Below are 22984 nucleotides of genomic sequence, written 5' to 3' on the forward strand. Positions count from 1 at the left end.
GTTTCCTCTCTTCGAAAATACCATTGGTTCTTATAAAAAGTTATCGGGGAGGGCTAGATCTGAGAAAGGCTTCTCGAATGCCTCCCCTTCGATCATCGGCCAAAAGGGTTCTTCGAACCAAAATGAAAAAAAAATGTCAAACCGAAAACGGAGACCAAACACTTCAAGACTCGAACCGAGAAAAGGTAAAGAAAATAATACCTATTTTTATTGATGCTTTCCGTTCAAGATTATAGTGGTTTTGCTTGATTTTTCCTTGTCTTTCTATCGTCCTTTTTCCTTTACATTTTGCATGGATTTATAGGCTTAGAAATCCCCTCTTTTCGGTTCGTTTTAGAGTCCTATTTAGATTGAAATGCTCCTTTCTTTTGGGTTCGTTTTAGAGTCCTATGTAGACTGAAATTGTTTTCTATTTTGACTTGATTCCCACGATGGCTTCAATAAATCCGGGATGTGACTGATGCGGCCAGAGTGAGGACTCTCCAAGAGTTCTACAACTGTCATTTTGACCATCGAATGGTACCCTGTTGATCCAACGGTGCCAGACATGCGACTCTAAAGTGAACAGAGGTGAAACCCTAGCTCCACTAGCGGGCTTCACACGTGTTGGGCTTGGTCTGTTGGGCCTAGTGGGCTATTTTGTAGTTGGTTTCGGGTTGGGTTGTACCTAACAAAAACAAAGAAAAATTATTAATTTGTTAAAGTAATATATATATTAAGGTACTATATAATATATATGTATGCTATACCATAAATATACAATGCAAAAATAATATATAAATTCGGACGAAAGAATGTGTCCACATGTGTTTATAAAGTGTGTACGTTAAATTTTTTTAGATATATTACCTATAATATTTAAAAATATTAACATTGTATTAAATACAAAACCATAGAGAGAGAGGGCATATCTAAGGAGGAGCAGGGTCCCAGCATATGAGAAGTTTCTTAACACTTGTAAAGTTTTAAATTAATATTACGATGAAATTACCTTATATCTCCTTAAAAATAATAAAAATTTTATTTTCTAAAAAATATATAAATATAAATTAATAAAAAATTACATTTAAACTCTTTAAAAATATTATGAATGTGATCCGTTTTTAGTGGCAATGCCAGTCTATAAGCTACATTTTCAACTCTCTCTCTAAGATCTCGTACGATTCAATAAATTTTAGACTCAATTTTATCCCGCGACCAAAACCTAACACATTCTTTTTAATGTGACACTCCAATGAAGACTTTATCTCCCATCAAGAGTCTGATATCTTTAAGTTTTAAATTTATATAAAACTTCTGAGTGACGATCAAAAGATGTGTTTATTAAAAATCCAAAATTAATAAATATATCAACTTAATTTTAGCGCTTTTAATAGATTTTCTCAATTCTCAATTTTAGCCCTTCCTCCTATATCCAAAGGGAAAAAATAAAATAAAAGAGAATAGCCATGATTTGTGTTTCTATTTTCTTTTTCATTTTGGGAAGGCAATGAAGAAGCTAAACAAAACAACCCCACCACAAGCTAACAAATTCCAACGTTGGAATCCCCTAAAAAACCAACCATGGCTTGGCGACCTGCAGCTGTAAATAAGGCTTCAAACAAAACCCATGTTCTCCGACAACCAAAATCTTCTTCGTCTTCTTCTTCCCCAACGCTTCAAATCCTAGCCTTCGAGACAGCCAAATGCATGGTCCGCCTCGTTGCCCTTTACAAATCTTTGTCGGACGATGAATTCCTTAAATTTCGAAAAGATGTCATGAAATCCCCAGGCGTCGCCACTTTGAACTCCGATGACGAAACCTATCTCTGTGGCCTTGCATGCAGAGAGATGCTCGAGAATCTCGACCAGGCCGCCTCCGTCGTGTCGCTCCTGGGCAAAAAATGCATCGACCGGGAACTAAATAAGTTCGACATCGCGTATCATAACATGAAACAGGGAATCGTCGATGCCCAACACCTCGATTTCAACTCCAAACGTGTCGGTAAAATCATCGAGCAGATGGAGAAATACTCTAGCTATACATCTCTGTTGTATGCATCTTTGGTAGACCTCGAAGAAATGGAAATATCAGAGAGAAAAATGAAGAAATGGAAGCGAAATGGTACTAACCGCAACAACGTTAACTACTTCAACGAGGAAATCTCTTTACGAAGAAAACAAATTGCACAGTTCAGAAAAATTTCTCTTTGGAACCAAACGTACGATAAAATCATTGGGTTAATGGCTCGAATCGTATGCGTCCTTTTCGTCCGAATTTGCACCATTTTTGAACCCTTTGATACAACCCTTCCATGCATAACCAATAGCCGATATCCCATGAGACGTCTCTATAACCCGAGCCCCAAATCAAATGAAGATAAAGGCTCCGTTTTTCGACTTTCGGCCTTCACCAATACTGATAAACTAATCACCAAAAACAAAAACATCGAGGGAAATGCTCGAGGGAACTACCGAATGCTGATCCATTCGGCACCGGAGAACACCGTGGGAGCGGCGGGGCTTGCGCTTCGTTACGCGAACGTGATCATAATGGCCGAAACGTACTTTTATTCGACGTCAACGACGACGATGAGTAAAGGCGCAAGGGAGTACATGTTCGAGATGTTACCGATGAATTTGAAGCAAACGCTGAGAGGGAAGCTTAAAAGCCATTGGTGCAAAGATGCAGAAGCAAGGGAAGGGCAGCAGGGTTTGGCACAGCGGTGGAAAGTGGCGTTGGAGGAGATATTAGGGTGGTTGGCTCCGATGGCGCGTGATACTTTGCGGTGGCAGCAGGAGAGGAACTTGGAGCAACGAAACTTGGATGCGAAGCCCGCGGTTTTGATGCTGCAAACGTTGTATTTCTCGGATTTGGAGAAAACGGAGGCTGCGATTGTGGAAATCTTGGTAGGGTTGAGTTGTATATGTGGATATGAGAATAGGAGGAAGAAGGGTGGTGTTTGATATGATTGATGAGAAATAAGGTTGGTTTTCTTTTACTTGATATTAGGGTTAATCTAACATGGTCATTGTTGGAAGGTATCAAAGGTCTTTAAAATGGGGGCAATGAGCTTCTAATAGCTTCAAAGTCAGGAATCTACGTGGTGGTACTCTTAAATTTGAAATTCTCACATAATTTAAATATTTTATTTATATTTTTATTATTAATATATTTTTTATTTTTAAAAATTTTATAAATCCATTCTTAAAAATTTATAAATTCATCCTCCAATTTAAATATATATCTTAAGATTTGAATTTCATATAATTTAAATATTTTAAACTCTTCAGAACATAAAACAATGAACCTTATCGTAGTTTTAATTGTTAATACTGAACTTAATTTATCGATGCATTCATCAACTAAACACTACTCTTAGTCCCATATTTTTTTCTCAAGTTGACTAAACACAAAGTTTTAAGAGATAAGTTTGACCATATGTTAAGTTATATAAAATGAAAAAAATGAAAAATTTATCCTTAAAAGTGATTAAAATATTTGTTTTGATAGGTAAATGTGGGACATAAAAGGGTAAAAAAATAAATCCCACATAAAAGGGTAAAAAAAATAAATATAAGTGTTGTTGTTTATTGACTTTCTAATAGGACATTTTAAGTGAGACAATTTTAAAAATCAATTCTTAAAAAAAATTATAAAAATCAAAATGGACAAAAATCATGAGAGGGGGAGAGTATAATTTTATCTTATAATCATATAAATCAAAGAAATTAACACAATATTTTAACAATGTACCAATTAATTTTATATTTCAATAATTTTATTACAAAAATTAATATTTCATAACATAGAGCAAGTACATTGGTTGGTTGCTCAAGTTGTTCATATTTGTTCTTTCATATCTTTTGATTGCCAGTATTGATGGTAGTTTGTTGAAAACATTTTGATGTTTCGATATAACAAATTAAGTATAAATGAATTTTAAGATTTTACAAATGAATTTTAAGATTTTACAAATGATTTTCTAAGTATATTCGATTTAATTACTCGAATATCAAAATATTACTCCAAGACTTTCAAAGATCAATTTCAATCCTTACTAAAGTGTAAAATTGTGTTTTAATCTTAAAATATTTTTGAAACAATTTTCACAAAGTATTTCGAACAAAAAGCGAGCCTAAAATCAATTTTTCAAAAGAGTGTATCGATGCACCAATCTATACATCAATGCACCGTTGAATAAATTGAACATTGAATGCATTTTATGCATCGATACACATACCATGCATCGATGCACTCAAGATTTTATGAAAACATCGAATGCATTTTTTGCATCGATGCACAAGCCATGCATCGATGCACTCAGGCTATTTTAAAACATCGAATGCATTTTATGCATCGATGCACTCTTAGTGCACAGTGCACCGATGCACTAAGGGTCCAACGGTCGAAATATTTGAATTTTACACATAGTGTACCGTTGCACTAGCCCTATGCATCGATGCACCAGACGCTCCCAACTGTTTTATTAATTGTTTTCACACTTAAACGACTCTATTGACTCCACTAATCATCCCCAACGTTTAGACTCAATTGAAGGAGTATTTAAACAAGCTTAGAAGCCATTGATCAACAACAAGAAACAACAAGAAACAAAATCAAGAGAGAATCAAAGAGAAATCATCAAACTTATTGTTTGAGCACTTCAAGCCTATTTTTCATTCAATATTCATTCTGCTTTCAAGAACACTACTTGTACTCAATTGTATTCATTCTTGAGTGTTCTTTCTTTGTTCTAGAATTGTGCAAACATATTTGCCTTGTGATGTTTTTCATTAAGTTTGCGAATTTGTAATCTTCTCTTTGAGAAAGAGTGATCTTAAGAATTGGGGTATATTCTTGAGAGAGTTGTAAGGCTATCTCTTTGGCCTCAAAAGAAAGAACAAATTAGTGAATTTGTTGGAAAATCCTTAGTGTGGATAGCTAAGGTAGTGGACGTAGACTTTGGTTAAGAAAGTTGAACCACTCTAAATCGCTGTGCAAATATTTTCAATTTTCTGCAAAAGCTTCCATCGAAATTTTTAATTGCCAATTCACCTCCTCTTGGGCATATTCGTCGATCGATTAACTCAACAATTGGTATCAGAGTCTCACTTATTTGAAGGTTTAATCGCCTCTTGAGTCTATTCGGGAAGAGTTACATCGATAATCAAGTCATCAATGGCCTCTACTTCAAACTCCGACTTCGGTCTTGATTCATTGGCCGTCAACAAGCCTCCTTTCTTCAATGGAGCTAATTATTCTTATTAGAAGAATAGGATGATGTATTTCATTCAAGCAAGTTACATTAGAGCATGAAATATCATAGAAGACGGATACATCAAACCTTCTACTCATCCAAGATTGTGGAGTGAAGGAGAGACAAGAATGTTCCAGCTCAATTCCAAAGCTATCCATATTATTTTTTGTGCTCTTGGACCGGATGAATACGGAATAGTTTCATCTTTCACAACCGCTAAGGAGATATGGGACAAACTACAAGTCACTCATGAAGGCACAAACGAGCTAAAAGAATCTAAAATTAGTCTTCTAACTCATAGCTATGAAAATTTCAAGATGAAACCGGATGAAGATGTCAAAGATATGACGGATGGATTCTCCACGATTGTCAATAGTCTCAAATCATATGGACAAATCATTCCAAATGACAAGCTTGTAAGGAAGTTAGTTTACTCTCTTCCAAAAGCTTGGCAATCAAAGAAGACTGCGATCATCGAGGCTAAGAACTTAAAATCCTTGACCCTCGATGAACTTATTGGCTCTCTCCTCACGCATGAAATGATTCTTAAAGAATAGGAAGATCTTGAGAAAAGAGACGAGCCAAAGAAGGAGACGGAGAAGAAGAAGAACGTGGGAGTTGCTCTCAAATCAACAAAAGATGAGAGTGATTCGGATGAAGATGACGATGACGAGGAGATGGCATTGTTTGCCAAACGGTTTAGAAAAATGATGAGGCCAAACCGAGGAAGAAAATTCAAACGAAATGAAATCTTCAAAAATGAACCAAAAGAGAAGAACCCGATCATTTGCTATGAATGCAAAAAACCGGGGCATGCCAAATATGATTGCCCGCAATTGAAGAGAAAGGGTCAATCAAAGATTAAGCACAAGGCTCACGTGGCTACATGGAAAGATGAAGAAGGTTTCGATGAAGAGGAACAAAAAGTAGCAAACTTGTGCTTGATGACATTCAGGGAAGATTCTAAGGTAACCTCTAACTCATTTGATTTAGATGATTTATCTTATGATGAGTTATTAGAGGAATATTCTGGGTTGACTTCGGATTATGAGAAATTATTTTTCAAATATAAAAATGATATTTAAAAATTGAAAAATGAAAATAAACTCATATTTAAAACCAACAATGATCTTGAAAGTAAAATCAAAGATTTACATATCAAACTAGAAGAGTTTGAAAAGAAAAAATTATGATTTGCAAAATTTACTTTCAAGAGTCAATGATGATCATCAAAAGCAAATTGATGATCTTAAACCTTCTTTTGATAAAGTTGGATCAAAACGTTTTGAAAAAGGAGAAAATTCAAAACCCAACTTTGTTTGAAAAAGTTTTAAAAACTACAATCATAGAGGTCCTCAACGAACCTTAAATAGAAAAATCGTTAGAAGTATATGGATTCCTAAAGAACTCATTACTACTAAAGATAAGGATATCCTACATAAGTGGATACCTAAGGGGACTAGGATTTTGGAAACTAATGAATATGGACCCAAAATAATTTTGGTACCAAAAATAAAAAATTAATCTATGTTTGTAGAAAAAAGAGCATTGTTACAAGGCATGGGAAACAAATTCAAACTCATGGTACCTTGATAGTGGACGCTCAAGACACATGACCGGAGACAAAAGCCAGTTCATAGAGCTTAACGCCAAAAATGTAGGAGAAATAACTTTTGGTGATAATTCAAAAGGTCACATTGAAGGTATATGTACAATAGTTAATACATCTTCCATACAAATTAAAAATGTTTTATATGTGAATGGATTAAATCATAATCTTTTGAGTATTAGTCAATTATATGATAAAGGATTCAATGTCATGTTTGAAACTAATGGTTATAAGGTCATTGACATTGCATCAAATCGGATTATGCTTGTTTGAAACTAGGACATGCTAGTATGAGTGTTTTGCAACGGCTAATTCAAGGAGATTTAGTTTAAGGGTTGCCTAAACTAAACTTTGATAATGATAAAATCTGTGATGCTTGTGCTAAAGGAAAACAAAAGCGAATTTCTTTTAAATCCATTAATGGCGTATCCACTAGTAAAGTATTACAATTGATCCATTTAGATCATTTTGGGCCATCTAGAACTACAAGCTTGGGTGGAAAACAATATGCATTTGTATTGGTAGATGATTATTCTAGATATACGTGGGTTCTATTTTTAAGTACTAAAGATGAAGCATTAGAAAAATTCATCACGTTTTCAAAAGTAATCCAAAACGTAAAAGGTTACTCTATAACTAGTGTTAGGAGTGATCATGGAACTGAATTTGAAAATTTTGGATTTGCTGATTTTTGTAATTCTAATGGTATTAGCCATAATTTTTCAGCACATAGAACCCCTCAACAAAATGGAGTTGTTGAGAGGAAAAATCAAACTTTAGAAGAAATGGCTAGAACCATGCTTTGTGAAAACAATTTGCCAAAATATTTTTGGGCGGAAGCCACAAATACCACTTGTTATGTTATTAATCGAGTAATGATTAGGCCTATTTTAAAGAAAACTCCATATGAACTTTTTAAAAATAAAAAGCCTAACATTAGCTATTTTCATCCTTTTGGATGTAAATGTTTTGTTTTTGACAACGGTAAAGACAATCTTGGCAAATTTGATGCTAAAAGTGATGAAGGAGTTTTTCTGGTTATTCCTTAAATTCTAAATCTTATCGAGTATTTAATAAAAGAAATTTAGTTGTAGAAGAGTCTATACATGTTGTTTTCGATGATAATCCCCTTCCGAGAAAGGATTCTTGTGTGAATGATGATGTAGGCATTATAAATTCAAATGACGTTGGACAAGACGATGGAGAGCCATCATCAAAGGAAGAAACGAAAGATGAAGAAACTCATGACCCCCTCGAGAATCCAACCATTAAAGAAAGGGAAGTCTCTTACCCAAGGGAATACAACTATGTCAAGGATGGTGAGATTATAGGTGATCAATCCAAAGGGGTAACAACTCGACCCTCTCTTAGAAATATTTGTAATTATGTTGCATTTATCTCATGCATAGAGCCTAAAAATATTAAAGAATCATTAAAAGATGAACATTAGATTATGGCTATGCAAGATGAGTTAAATCAAATTGAGAGGAGTAATATATAGACATTAATTGAAAGGCCTAGTAATAAGTCTACTGTAGGTACTAGATGGGTATTTAGGAATAAGCTTGATGAGAGTGGTAATATAGTGAGAAAAAAGGCTAGACTTGTTGCTCAAGTGTATACTCAAGAAGAGGGCATAGACTACGATGAAACATACGCTCCCGTAGCTAGGATGAAAGCAATTAGAATGTTATTAGCATTTGCATGTTTTCATGAATTTAAATTATATCAAATGGATGTTAAAAAAGCATTTTTAAATGGTTTTATAAAAGAAGAAGTTTATGTGGAACAACCTCCTGGTTTTGAAGATTCAAAATTTCCAAATCATGTTCTTAAATTGACAAAAGCTCTTTATGGTTTAAAACAAACTCCTAGAGCTTGGTATGAAAGACTGTCAAACTTTTTAATTGAAAAAAGGTTTTTCAAAAGGGAAGGTTGACACTACATTGTTTTTAAAACATAAAGGTAAAGATTTATTAGTAGTTCAAATTTATGTTGATGATATAATATTCGGTTATACTAATGATGTTCTTTGCCAAGAATTTTCTAAGCTAATGCAAAGTGAATTTGAGATGAGCATGATGGGGGAGCTCTCATTTTTCTTGGGACTCCAAATCAAGCAAAGAAAAGATGACATCTTCATCAATCAAGCTAAGTACGTCAATAAAGCTTGACTTATATGATGGAGGTAAATTTGTGGATGTTAAATTATATAGGTCAATGATTGACTCTTTGCTTTATTTAACCGCAAGTAGACTGGACATTATGTTTAGTATTTTCTTATGTGCTAGATTTCAACCATGTTCTAAGGAATCACATTTACTAGCTTTTAAGAGAATCTTTAGATACCTTAAGGACACTCTTAGTTTAGGACTTTGGTATCCTAAAGACTCTAGCTTTAGCTTACATGCCTTCTCTGATGCGGATTATGGAGGATGCAAATTAGATAGGAAAAGCACCTCCGGTACTTGCCAATTCCTTGGAAATATGTTGATTTCTTGGTTTTCAAAGAAATAAAATTGTGTTGCATTATCTACCACTGAAGCGGAATACATTTCAGCTGGTAGTTGTTGTGCACAAGTTTTATGGATGAAACAACAACTTTTTGATTATGGAATTGAAGTTGGTACCATTCCTATCAAGTGTGACAATACTAGTCCTATTTGTCTCACTAAAAATCCCATCCAACACTCTAAAACTAAGCACATTGAAATAAGACATCACTTCATTAGATACCATGTCGCTAAGGAAGATATAGTTCTAGAATTTGTTGATACTTTGCACCAATTAGCGGATATCTTTACAAAACCTTTAGACAAAGAAAGATTCTGGACACTTAGGAGAGAATTAGGTTTAACTAACCTATCTTCACTTAGTGTTTAAAATAATTTTAGCACTTTTAAGAATAAATGAAAAATGCTTATAATAATAATTTTTTATTGCATTCTTTGTTATTAGTTAGGGGGAGTTTATGTTCTTTGGTGAAAATTGATTTTATGTTCAAATGTAGTTTAAGGATTAAATTGATTGATTGAACATGATTAATTTTCAATATATGAGTTGCCAATACCACTAGAGCTAATTAATTTAGCATTTTTAGTGTTTAAAACGGGTTTTGAATACTTTTGTGCATAATGCATCGATACAATGAATAGTACATCGATGCATCCCTTTGAATGTGCATCGATACATAATGAAGATGCAGCGATGCACTCCTTGAATGTGCATCGATACACAAGGCCATGCATCGATGCATCCATCGAGTTTTTGAATAAAAGCCCTGCTTTTCTCTTTATTTTCTCAAACCCTCAAAACTTTCTCAAAACTGTCATTCACCCTCTCTCTCTCTAATCTCTCCTTTCACTTCAAATCAACGTATTTTTGACGGATTTCAATCGTTCTTCAACTCCCAATCCTGCTTTTATCATTAAATCGTGCAAAACAATATCACATTCCTCTCAATCCGATATTTTCAAGGTAATATTTCAAAACCTCTATTTTATTGATTTTTGAACTTAGAACTAGTTTTGATTAGTTCTAGGATGAACATTATATCCGACATTGATTATATTATGATTCTAAACTAGATTTTACAATCAATATCGTCAGAAACAAACAATTTTTCAAAATTTTCTTTAAATTTTTGAAATAAAAAAAATTATTTTCGAAAAGTATTAATGTTTTTGATTTAATTATATTGTTTTCATGAAAACTATATGTATTACGATGTTATTTTCAAATAGTTTTCAAGATCCTGCCCATTAGGATTCGGTTTAGAGAACCTTGAATTATTGCGGACTCAATTGAGTTTTGGGATTGATTATTTTGCATACATGTGTTTCAAAATTGCAGGTTACTTTCCTAATTTCGTTTCCTAAATCATGTCAAACCCTAAACACCCTAGGACTTCTTCTAGTCGTTCTAACCAACCTCCTAATCCTATTCCTCCTCAAGCTCCAAATCCAAATGATCCAAATGTAACCATTCTAAACTCTTGTTTTACTATGCCTGAGCGTCGTAGAGATGAACTCTGCCATAGGTACTTGAATTCATTCCAATCTTACAAAATCCGGGAAGAACGTATTCCCTCTGTTCAAGCCATGGTAGATATCAACTTTCAATACCTATCTACTTTCAAGTCCTGGAAGTTTGATAAACTGTTTTATCTTAAACCTATTGTCTATCATCAGTTAGTCCGCATTTTCTACTCTAATGCGGTATGTATTCAAAACCAAAGTCAATGTGGGACTATAGGAATTAGATTCTATCTTTTAGGACAATATATTCATATTGACCCTGAGACTATAGCTAAGCAATTTGGGTTAGATGACAATGGTTTATATAATGAGAAAGAAACTGTGGTATATCCGTATATTCCTAATGCTAGTGTTAGTACCTTACGTACACATCACAATCGTTTTCTACATTTAATGATCTCTTGGTGGTTTCGACTATCTGTAGGTAGGTACTCCACTCTTCGTGTCAGGGATTTATGGTGGATGTATTGCATCCAACATAATAGAAAGATCAATTTGCCACATATTATCTTTAGTGAACTAGTAGATACCATAATGTTGTCCCTTCTAAACATGTTGAAACCTTAGTTTATGGGTGTCTACTTAGTAATCTTTTTATCAAACTCGGCCTTAGAGTTTCACTAGACAATCCAATCCCTCTTCAAAACCAAATCAATCTCACCTCTTTGAAGAAAGCTGATTGGAAATAGAACGAGAAAATTGGTCTATGGGTCTTTCGACCCAATAAGCAAACTCCGGGAGCTAGTTCTTCACAAGCTGCTCCTAGCTCTTCTCGTGCTCCTCCTCCTCCTCCAGCACCGACTGTAGACGACGATCTAGAACTTCAGTAGCTCATGCAAGATATTGATGAGGAAGTACCTGACGATGTTCCTCTGACACCGGAACCAACACAGCAAAAAGATCAAACACCACCATATTTTTGATCTTTCTTAGAGTCGTTTGATCTGAGGTTTGCTTCCATGGAGTCTCAGATTACTGAGTTTCAAAGGGAGACGCGTGAACATATGGACGCTCTCACTCTTGAAGTGCGAGCTCATTATCCTCCTCCTCCCGACCCTCCGATGGAGTAGATCTTTTTCCATGCTTTCTTGTTTTTAAAACTTGGATTGATAAACATTTTGATGTTTTTAGATTGTTTTAATTTGGTTGTTGAATGTTTGAATTTGTTTGGATTTATAATTTGGATGATTGGGTGTTTGAACTTCTTATATATATATTTGGTTTGGTTTTAACATTCATTTTGAGCTTATTGTTTATTAATTTTTGCACCATTTACATATTAGTTGCATTATGACTAATTATGCCATTTCACATTTGATTATGAATATTGAATTATGAGACTAATGGCTAACATTTCTCTTGATCTTTGATCTTAGCAGCTTAAACTTTAAGTTTCTAAATATAAATTGGCTAAGTTTCTCAAATCCTTGTTTAAAATCGTTTTAGAGTCTTTTTGATTTAACAAAAAGGGGGAGAAAAAGATGTCTCATAGTAAGGGGGAGTAATTTCAAAATTTATTTTCAAAGAAAATCTTCAAATTACTAAAATGTTTTGTTATATCAAAAAGGGGGAGATTGTTGAAAACATTTTGATGTTTCGATATAACAAATTAAGTATAAATGAATTTTAAGATTTTACAAATTATTTTCTAAGTATATTCGATTTAATTACTCGAATATCAAAATATTACTCCAAGACTTTCAAAGATCAATTTCAATCCTTACTAAAGTGTAAAATTGTGTTTTAATCTTAAAATATTTTTGAAACAATTTTCACAAAGTATTTCAAACCAAAAAACGAGCCTAAAATCAATTTTTCAGAAGAGTGTACCGATGCACCAATCCATACATCGATGCACCATTTAATAAATTGAACATCGAATGTATTTTATGCATCGATGCACATACCATGCATCGATGCACTCAGGTTTTTATGAAAACATCGAATACATTTTATGCATCGATGCACAAGCCATGCATCGATGCACTCAGGCTATTTTAAAATATCGAAGCATTTTATGCATCGATGCACTCAGGTTTTTATGAAAACATCGAATACATTTTATGCATCGATGCACAAGCCATGCATCGATGCACTCAAGCTATTTTAAAATATCGAATGCACCAGACGCTCCCAACTGTTTTATTAATTGTTTTCACACTTAAACGGATCTATTGACTCCACTAATCATCTCCAACGTTTAGAATCAATTAAAGGAGTATTTAAACAAGCTTAGAAGCCATTGATCAACAACAAGAAACAAGAATCAAGAGAGAATCAAAGAGAAAGCATCAAACTCATTGTTTGAGCACTTCAAGCCTATTTTTCATTCAGTATTCATTCTGCTTTCATGAACACTACTTGTACTCAATTGTATTCATTCTTGAGTGTTCTTTCTTTGTTCTAGAATTGTGCAAACACATTTTCCTTGTGAGGTTTTTCATTAAGTTTGCGAATTTGTAATCTTCTATTTGAGAAAGAGTGTTATCAAGAATTGGGGTATATTCTTGAGGGAGTTGTAAGGTTATCTCTTTGGCCTCAAAAGAAAGAACAAATTAGTGAATTTGTTGGAAAATCCTTAGTGTAGATAGCTAAGGTAGTAGACATAGACTTTGGTTGAGAAAGTCGAACCACTCTAAATCGTTGTGCAAATATTTTCAATTTTCTGCAAAAGCCTCCACCGAAATTTTTAATTGCCAATTCACCCCCCCTCTTGGGCATATTCATTGATCGATTAACTCAACACAGTTAAAATAAAAATAATGGAATCATAATTAAATATTAAACTAATGATAGTAATAATATATTTTACTTTGGAGCCCAAGTCATATAAGTCGCTTTTTTTTTGGTTTAGGTAGAGATAGCTCCCCCAGTTTAGGACCAGGACATACTTAAGATCCAATTAGGATTTACATACGAATTTATAGATTGCCCACCAAGAGTGATAGTGGTAGGATTCAAACTTGGCCTTACAAACTCAAATTCCTGAATCCCAACCACTTGTACCAACACTCATTGGCATCTAAGCCTCTCTTTGTTGTAATGTTTTCTCTTTATAAATTTTAGGTTTAAACAATTGTAAGCATGTATTATGAATTACTAAAAGAAAATTTAAACAAATATTGTCTTATAATCACCCTAAAATTATTAGAAAAATCTATCTATCTTTTATAAAGTCACAAAAATACTTTTTATAGAATTTTTAATTCATGAAAAATAAAATTATTTTGAGAATATAATGATTTGATGAAATGTAAAATTGATTTTTTTTCATTGACTATGACATTGACGTTTTTTAACACTTTGATTTCATTTTTTCAAATTGTTTCATTAAATTCTAATATGAAAGTCCTGAATTAAGCATGTTGATCAAGGCATACATTTATAGCTTTAGTATTTTAATTTGTTTAATAATACATTTATAGCTTTAGTATTTTAATTTGTTTAATAAATTTTGGATATAGAATGGTATTTTGTGGAGGTACTCTTATTTCAACTTATAAAGTGTCGATCATATTCGATATTTCTCATTCAATATATTTACATTATTCATATACTAAGAAGATAAGTCATATATTTTTGTAAATTATTAGATTGAAATTTAGATTTAATTTTATTATAATAGTAATATAATTTTCTTTGGTACTTAGGTTATAGCATTGCCATCGATTGTCACAAGAAGATCCTACAATAGATTTTTTTTATCAGACTTCTCAACTCATTACATGTGTGTTCTTCATAATATTATATTATCGTTATGTTTTATTGATTGCATCATATATTTTAAAAGCATGATTTCTTGTCATCGATATTCTAGTGATTTATGTGCTTGTTTTGGATTACCAAAAATATTATGTATTTTAAATACATTAACTATTGTTTTTTTAAATACATGCATACTTATTATTATTATTATGGGATGATTATTTTAGGTTCATTCTATATTAGACTGATAATTTTTTACAACATTTTTCTTTGTTTTGTAAAAAGAATAATCTTTACTACATGTTCTTTTTTTATATTCGGAAAATAATTTTTTATTGGACATATAAATGACATAAGATTATGAAAAATTTATGCATTTTTAATGATTAAATTATGATAGTAGTCATTTTTTACGACTTATATTTTAAAAAAAAATCATTATACTTTTAATTCCATTGTGTTTCGTTGCACTTAAAGGAGCACATAGAGTTTTTTTAGTTTACCCTATAATTTTATTCTTTTCAAACACTGTTAGGTTATAGCCTTTTGGACTGACATATAGAGGATCAATCACTTTTGCTTTTGTACTTTTTTGCTTTATTTTGGTGATATGAATCTTTGTTATTGATTATGTGTGTGTATATATATATATATATATATATATATATATATATATATATATATATATATATATATAGTTTTTCAGACTTGTACACTTATATGCAGAGACGGATTTATGTGAGTTGATAGGGATGATCGTGTCCTAAAAATTTTTAATTGTAGATAATTTAGTTTTATTTTATATATTTTTATGATTATACAGAAAAAATCGAGAAAAAGGACGAGGCCAAAAGAGAAAAATACAAAAGAGGAGAGAAAATACGGATAGCAATAGCATAAGTTTGGGATAGCATTGTAGTTGATCCTTTAAAAATTTAATAATTCTATCCCTTTAAAATTTTATAAATACGTGTTTAACATAAATTCATGCATATGTCCCTACTTATATGTATATATTTTAGGGTAAATTATACGAGTAGTTCCTTTATTTTTGATCTGACTAACTTTGGTCATCGGTTTAAAACTTAAGTACGTTTAGTCTCGTATGTTGTCGATCTATTCAGTTTAAGTCCCTCAATCATTAACTATCGTTAACCAACCATTACATAACAATTAAAATATTAAAAGAATCACGTGTTGTGTGTCTTATTCTCTTCTTCACCCCATCAATGAATCGATCACCCAAAAAAATGCAATAACAGAAAATGGGACGCATCACATTATGCTGATGGGGCCCATCGGAAAAAGTGTCCCTACACTCTCTTGATGCAGGTAAACAAGTCATTCTCGTTGGATGCTACTGAGCTACAGGGACTACAAATGACTGATGCCTATACAAAATTTGCTTATGAACAAGCTACAATACTTCTAATTGCAGGTATAAAATCTAAAGTGAACGTTTGCTGGTGATAATAAAACCTACACAATAGAGGTTATGATAGGTGATCGCAAGTCCCTACAAGGTGGAACTAGCCACGATCTTGGGCAAAACTTCTCCTGTACTTTTGGGACATAGATGATTGATACACCATGTGCACTTTTTTTCTCTTTACCATTCCTGACATGGATATATATCCTGTGAGAAAATAATTTGTTATCAGTACAAAAAAAAAAGTTATCTGCCTTTGTATTAGTGACTCCATAAATAATAAAGACTTTTTATTGAGACCCGTGCTTGTACAGTTCAATGATAAAAATGAAAAAAACAATGTGTGGAAAACATCTTGGACTATCAATACAAGGTTTGTTGGTGGTATTATCATGACCCATGGAGATGATATTGACTTGATGCTTCCTCCCAGAATAGCACCAATATAGTAAGAATTGTTTTTAATGATGAACTATAGTAGATAGCCTGAAATGTTGGTTGAATTATGTTAGCCTATAACTTGCTGTGAACATGCATGTATTATAGCATGGCTTGTAGCAGGCAGTTAGTTTAGGTGCCAAAGGTTGTTAAGCTGTTAGAGTGGTTGTTGGCTTGACTCTAGCTATAAAGCTAGTATGATTGTAAATGTAAAACACGTGAAATTTCAATATACAGTTCATAGTATACAGTTTTTCAATATGGTATATTTCGCCAATTGGTCTTGGGTTCTTTGACTATCAACTCTTGCTGCGCGATTCTTTCTTGATATCTCATGGAGTCGACCATAAATTCAGGCTTCTCTCACAAGAAAATCAGTGTTGTTCTTGATGAGATGAACTACCTTCTGTGGAAGCAGCAAATCCTGCTCACGGTAAGGAGTCACCGTCTTGAACGCCTGTTGATCGGAGCTCTTCAATCACCACCGGAGACGATTCTTGATGATACCGGTGCGATTCGTGTCAATGATGCGTTTAAAGAATTTGTTGAGAAGGATAGTGCGCTTGCTTTATGGCTTCTGTCAACCGTTAGCCCTCATCTTCTTCCTCATTTTGTTGGTGCCGAATCTGCAGCTACTGTATGGAGTGTTGTGCAACAACTCTTTACGAGCAGATCCACGACGGCTGTTATGAGTTTGCACTGCAAGTTGCAGTCGCTTAGGAAGGGTAGTGATAGTATGCGAGTGTATCTCACTTGTGTAAAAGAGGTATGTGACGCACTTGCCTCATATGGTAGTGTAGTTTCGCATGTTGGACATGTTGCCAGCATCTTGAAAGGACTGCCGAGGGAGTATCAACTGTTTATGGAAGTTATCACCACGATGAAAGAGACACTGTCCTTTGATAATCTTTACATCGTTCTTCTAGATGCTGAAGCACAATTGACTAGGTTCAATGAGTAGTTTGATTACGTTCCTATGGCAGCCAATGTTGCTGAGAGAGTAGAGGGTCATGATTCCTCTACTAATGGGCGGCGTGATTCTAAATCTTCACGCTCATCATTTACAAACAGGACAGGCGATCGAGGGAGAACTAAAATCCAATGTCAACTATGTGGCAAACTCGGTCACTTGGTTGATCGATGCTAGCATCGTTATGATGAAGAGTTTATGTGTGTTACATCTGAGTCTCAAGCTCATAAGGGACAATCTGCCAATGCTCACTATTCTACTACTGAAACTTCAAACCTGGGATGTGAATGTTGTAAAGGCCATTCTCAGACAGCAGGTAATTTGCAAGCTAACACGGTTGCCAGATCCAGTGATCATTGGGTGGTGGATTCTGGAGCTACACATCATATCACACCAGATGCTGCGAATGTTTCGAACCCTGTTAAGTTTAGAGGTCCATGTAAACTTACTGTTGGCAATGGAGTTTCTGTTGATATACATAACATTGGTACTGCATTTGTTTCCTCTGCTTCTACAAGAACACTAGTCTTGACTGAATTATTGCATGTGCCTCACATAACCAAGAATTTGCTTTCGGTCTCTAAGCTTGCTAGGAATAATAAGGTTTACCTTGAATTTCAAGCTGAGAAGTGTTTTGTCCGTGATGAATCCTCTAAGGCGATTCTCTGCAAGGTGAAGAGAAAGGAGGACTCTATACGTTTTCACTTAGTGATCTTACTTCAGAAGGTTGTGGTGCTGCAGTTCATCTTGCAACTACAGACTTGACTCAGTCTGACCTATGGCATCGACGGTTGGGACATCCAACTAGTTTTGCTTTAAGGAAAATTGCTAAAGAACTTGATGTAAAACTTGATATTGATATTAATAAAACGTGTGTAGCTTGCTTTATGGGCAAAAGTCATAAACTCCCTTTTTCTTCATCAAATACTGAGTACACTGCACCTTTTGAACTAGTATTTTCAGACTTGTGGGGACCTCCTCACATTGCTTCCAATGGCTTTCTATATTATGTAACTTTTGTGGATGCTTTTAGCTCTATCTACTAAAAGACAGAGCACAAGCTGCTAATGCATTTCACTTGTTTCACAAACTGGTAGCAAACCAATTTGGCAGTTCAATCAAAGCCTTTCAGTCAAATTGGGAAGAAGAGTACAAAGTGTTTCCTATATTGCTTGCAAAGTCAGGGATAGTACATCGGCTGACTTGCCCTCACACGTCTGAGCAGAATGGAGTTGTTGAGCGTAAGCATCGCCATGTTGTTGAATTAGGACTCGTTCTACTAGCCCAAGCATCCATGCCCATGCAATACTGGTCATATGCAATTGTGACTACTGTTCATTTGATCAATCGTCTTCCTATGGTGGTGCTTGGAGGAATGACTCCATATGAGAAGTTGTTCCAGAAGAAACCTGAGTATGGCTCACTGAAGGTCTTTGGATGCCAATGTTTCCCGCACCTGAGACCCTTTCAAAATCACAAATTGTGCTTTCGATCTCAGTCTTGTACATACCTTGGATTTAGTCCTCAACACAAGGGCTATCAGTGTCTGGCAAGTAATGGTAGAGTCTATATCTCTAGACATGGTGTATTTAATGAAAGAGTTTTCCCTTTTGCAGATAAAGCTACTGCTTGCCGCCCACATCATGCACAAGTTGCTCGTTCATGTGATATCCCAGTTGTTGCAGATGTGAGAAAGTGGATTAGTGATGTTACACCAACCATTGTTCAAGACAATGCACATAATGAGGTAGGACAAGAAGATGTGTCTAGTGCTCATAGGCATGCTGTTATCGAGGCCACTCCACATTCCACTTCGACCGACTACCGAGATAATGCACATGATAATACGCATGGGACCAATGTGCACGTTAATCATGGTGCCACACCGGTTGGAATAGTTCCTGCTCACGATACTACACATGGGGACAGTACACGTGATGACAACCATGGAGGTACGCCATTTGAAACATTAACCAACCATGGAGCAATGTCGTTTGGAATATTACATGCCCATAATGTGCATGATAATGCACATGGGTCCAATGTCCATTATAATAATCAAGGAGCCATGCCGCTTGGAACAATACACGCCCACAACAATATGCATGAGGATGGGACCACGTGTGATGATGCGCATGGAGCCACATCACCTAGCAACCTTAATATCATTGGAGCTATGTCTTTTACGCATAGTGATAATCGTGGGGCCATATCACCGTTTGATAGTGCGCGTTGGGACATGCATTTTGAAGCAATGCCCACCCATGATGTGGGTGCTACTACAACAGATGCGCATAGACAAAATAATAATATAGTCGGGGCCACTTCAATAGGTGGTGTGATGCCCACCATCTTGGACCAGACATTGGATGCTACTCAAACGGGAAATTGAAGCACTAATAGTGTTGGGGCAGGTGCAAATAATCAAAGGTATAATAGTGCTGGGACCATACCTGTTGGAGTGATAGCCGCACGTGAAAATGATACTGGGGACAAGCACCCTGGTGCAAGTAATATTAGCCCCGTGACTGAATTGGAATTGACCAATGTACCGACTACATCAACTACTCTATCAACTAGGGAGAATCATCATCCAATGATGACACGCAACAAATGTGGATTTTTCAAGCCTAAGGCTTACTCCATTCATTTCGACAATGACACATATTCCGCAATTGAAGAGGCATTGCAATCGGCTAATTGGAAGGAGGCAGTCCAAGCTGAGGTAGATGCTTTTCAAAGGAACGACACATGGAGGTTGGTGAAACTACCAGAAGGGCGTACTCCAATTGGATGTAAGTGGTTGTTTAAACTGAAACAAAATCCAGATGGCTCCATACATCGCTATAAGGCACGATTGGTTGCAAAAGGCTACTCGCAAGTTCCAGGGTATGACTTCCTTGATACGTTCAACCCAGTTGTTAAGTTATCTTCACTTAATGTTGTTTTGAAACTAGCAGTATCTAATGACTGGGAGTTGAGGCATATTGACATCAATAATGCGTTCCTCAATGGAGACCTCACTGAATACGTGCTCATGCAACAACCGCCAGGGTATGTGCAACTTTCTGAAGATGGATCTGTTCTTGTCTGCAAGTTTCAGAAGGCATTATATGGATTACGCCATGTACCTAGAAACTGGCATGCTAAGCTTAGGGACAACCTCGTACAGATTGGTTTCACGTCATCTCGAGCAGATTTGTCACTGTTTGTCTGTAAACGAGGCGTTGGTGACATATATGTATTAGTCTATGTTGATGACATAGTCATCACTGGACACTCATCTTGTGAGATTCAAGAAGTAGTGAGGCAGCTTAGTTAAAGGTTTTCTCTCAAGGACCTTGGTGCACTTCGTTTTTTTCTTGGGGATTGAAGTGCATCGTTCTCGTGGTTCTCTGTTTCTAAGTCAGAAAAAATTTGTGTTGGAACTGCTTAAGAAAACTAGTATGACAGGTGCAACTGCATGTTCCACACCGATGATACTAGCATCAAAACTGTCAAAAGATGATTGGGAGATGCTATCAAATGCAAGTGAATATCGCAGCATAGTTGGATCCTTGCTCTATTTGTGCCTTACACATCCTGACTTAGCCTATAGTGTTGGAAACGTGGCACAATTCATGCATGCACCACGGGAGACACATTGGCTTGCAGTCAAGCGTATACTTCGATACTTAGTTGGAACTGTGAATTATGGGTTACAGTTCCGAGCAAATGAGGCAGAATTGTCTGTGTCAGCTTTTGCATATGCAGATTAGGGAGCAAACATTGATGATCGACGATCAATCTCTGGTTATGGTGTGTTTGTTGGAAAATGTCTTGTTGCGTGGAGTTCAAAGAAACAGAAAACTGTGCCTCGGTCCACGATGGAGGCAGAATACAAGTGTCTTGTTGATGCAGCTGCTGAAGTTACATGGACAAGTTCTTTGCTTGCAGACCTAGGGATTCAACAACGGAAGGAGCCGGTGGTATGGTGTGACAACACAGGAGCAGTGGCTATGAGCGCTAATCCCGTATACCATGCACAGTCGAAGCATATAGATCTTAACATTCACTTTTTCCGAGAGAAGGTGGCTGCAGGTCTGTTGAAGATTAACTACATACCAGCTGAACATCAAATAGCAGATGGTTTTACAAAACCACTTTCAAAATATGTGTTTGAGGAGTTTCACCACAATAAATGTGTGATGCCAGGGGTGTAGAGTTGCTTAAAGGAAAAACAATGAAAAGAGTAGGAAGAATGTTAGGCTATAGCTTGTTGTGAACATGCATGTATTATAGCATGACTTGTAGCAGGCATTTAGTTTAGGCGCCAAAGGTTGTTAAGCTATTAGAGTGGTTGTTGGCTTGACTCTAGCTATAAAGCTAGTATGATTGTAAATGTAAAACACGTGAAGTTTCAATATATGAACTCATAGTATACAATTTTTCAATAAATTAGTTGATTTGTCTTTTTATGATTGAAGGCAATGGTAAATATGTTGTTTAGTAATATTGATCTTAGGACTTTCTGCATTTTCTCTAGAAGATGTTATTTCTCTAAGAAATCGCGAAAAAAAAGTTTGTGACCCGTTTGGAAGGTAGGGTTCAACCTGTCTACTGAAGCTTCTTTGTTGATGATTACAGGGGAATTTTATTTGCCAATAACTTTATGAATATTGCAAGTGATTTATTAACATCATTCAATTTATTGATACAAAATGGTGTTGTGAAGCAAAATAATTTAAAGAGAATTACTGGTGTATCCTGTTTTAAAGGTAAAAATATTGCATAGTTCTTTTTTTTTCTCAAATTAAATAACATCTTTTAAAAGCAGAAAAGTGTATACGTTTTTCATTTTCCTGAAAAAAAAAACACATTGGTTCCTCTAAGTTTATTTTACAATATATTGTGTGCGTTATCTTTTGTTGGGTGTAGCAGGATACTACTCTCTTTGGGTAATGGAAATTAAAAATTATCTAAAAAAGGAGTTTATTTTACAATATTTTATTTTTATGATGATTGCCTCATACTCATACATGTAGACACATTTTCGTCTAGGGAATATTTTCACTCGCTCTAATTTTATTGATTTTTAATATATATATATATATATATAGTTTAAAGGTAAAATAATAGTATTTGGAAACAATATATATATATATATATAGTTTTAAAAATAGTTTTGAAAATAATTTTAGAAAACTGTATACAGTTTTGGAAAAGTTTATATATTATTTGGTTTTAAAATAGTTTTTTAGTATGTAGTATATAATTTCATAAAGTTTTTGAAAATAATAAATATTATATATTATTTTTCAATTCTCATTTTTATTTTTGTTATTAATTGAGTTCATATTTTAATTTAGGTTCTTCTTAGAGTCAAGGTCCAATTAACCAGTCGGTTTGATCCAGATGGAAAGGTCCAATCAACAAGTCCAGGTGGGAATTAAACGGTCCATCATCATACCCCATGGAAGAAGCCCAAGAGTACAAACCCGTGCGAAAAAGCCCAGGCAGCAGTTAGGGTTCCCATTCTTCTCCCAGCATCGTCAAATATCGTCCGTTTGAAGAAGT

General features: G+C 34.8%; 1 protein-coding gene across 1 annotated transcript; it reads left to right on the forward strand.

Annotated features, from left to right (window-relative positions):
• The first annotated feature begins 1563 nt into the window (after positions 1-1563).
• Positions 1564-2946, forward strand: LOC120211010 (protein PSK SIMULATOR 1-like). Its single transcript, XM_039209640.1, has one exon. It carries the CDS (start codon positions 1564-1566, stop codon positions 2944-2946), a length of 1383 nt encoding a protein of 460 aa, XP_039065571.1.
• The last annotated feature ends 20038 nt before the right edge of the window (positions 2947-22984 follow it).

This window comes from Hibiscus syriacus, unplaced genomic scaffold (assembly GCF_006381635.1).
Source record: "Hibiscus syriacus cultivar Baekdansim isolate YM2019G1 unplaced genomic scaffold, ASM638163v2 tig00109957_pilon, whole genome shotgun sequence".
NCBI lineage: Eukaryota > Viridiplantae > Streptophyta > Magnoliopsida > Malvales > Malvaceae > Hibiscus > Hibiscus syriacus.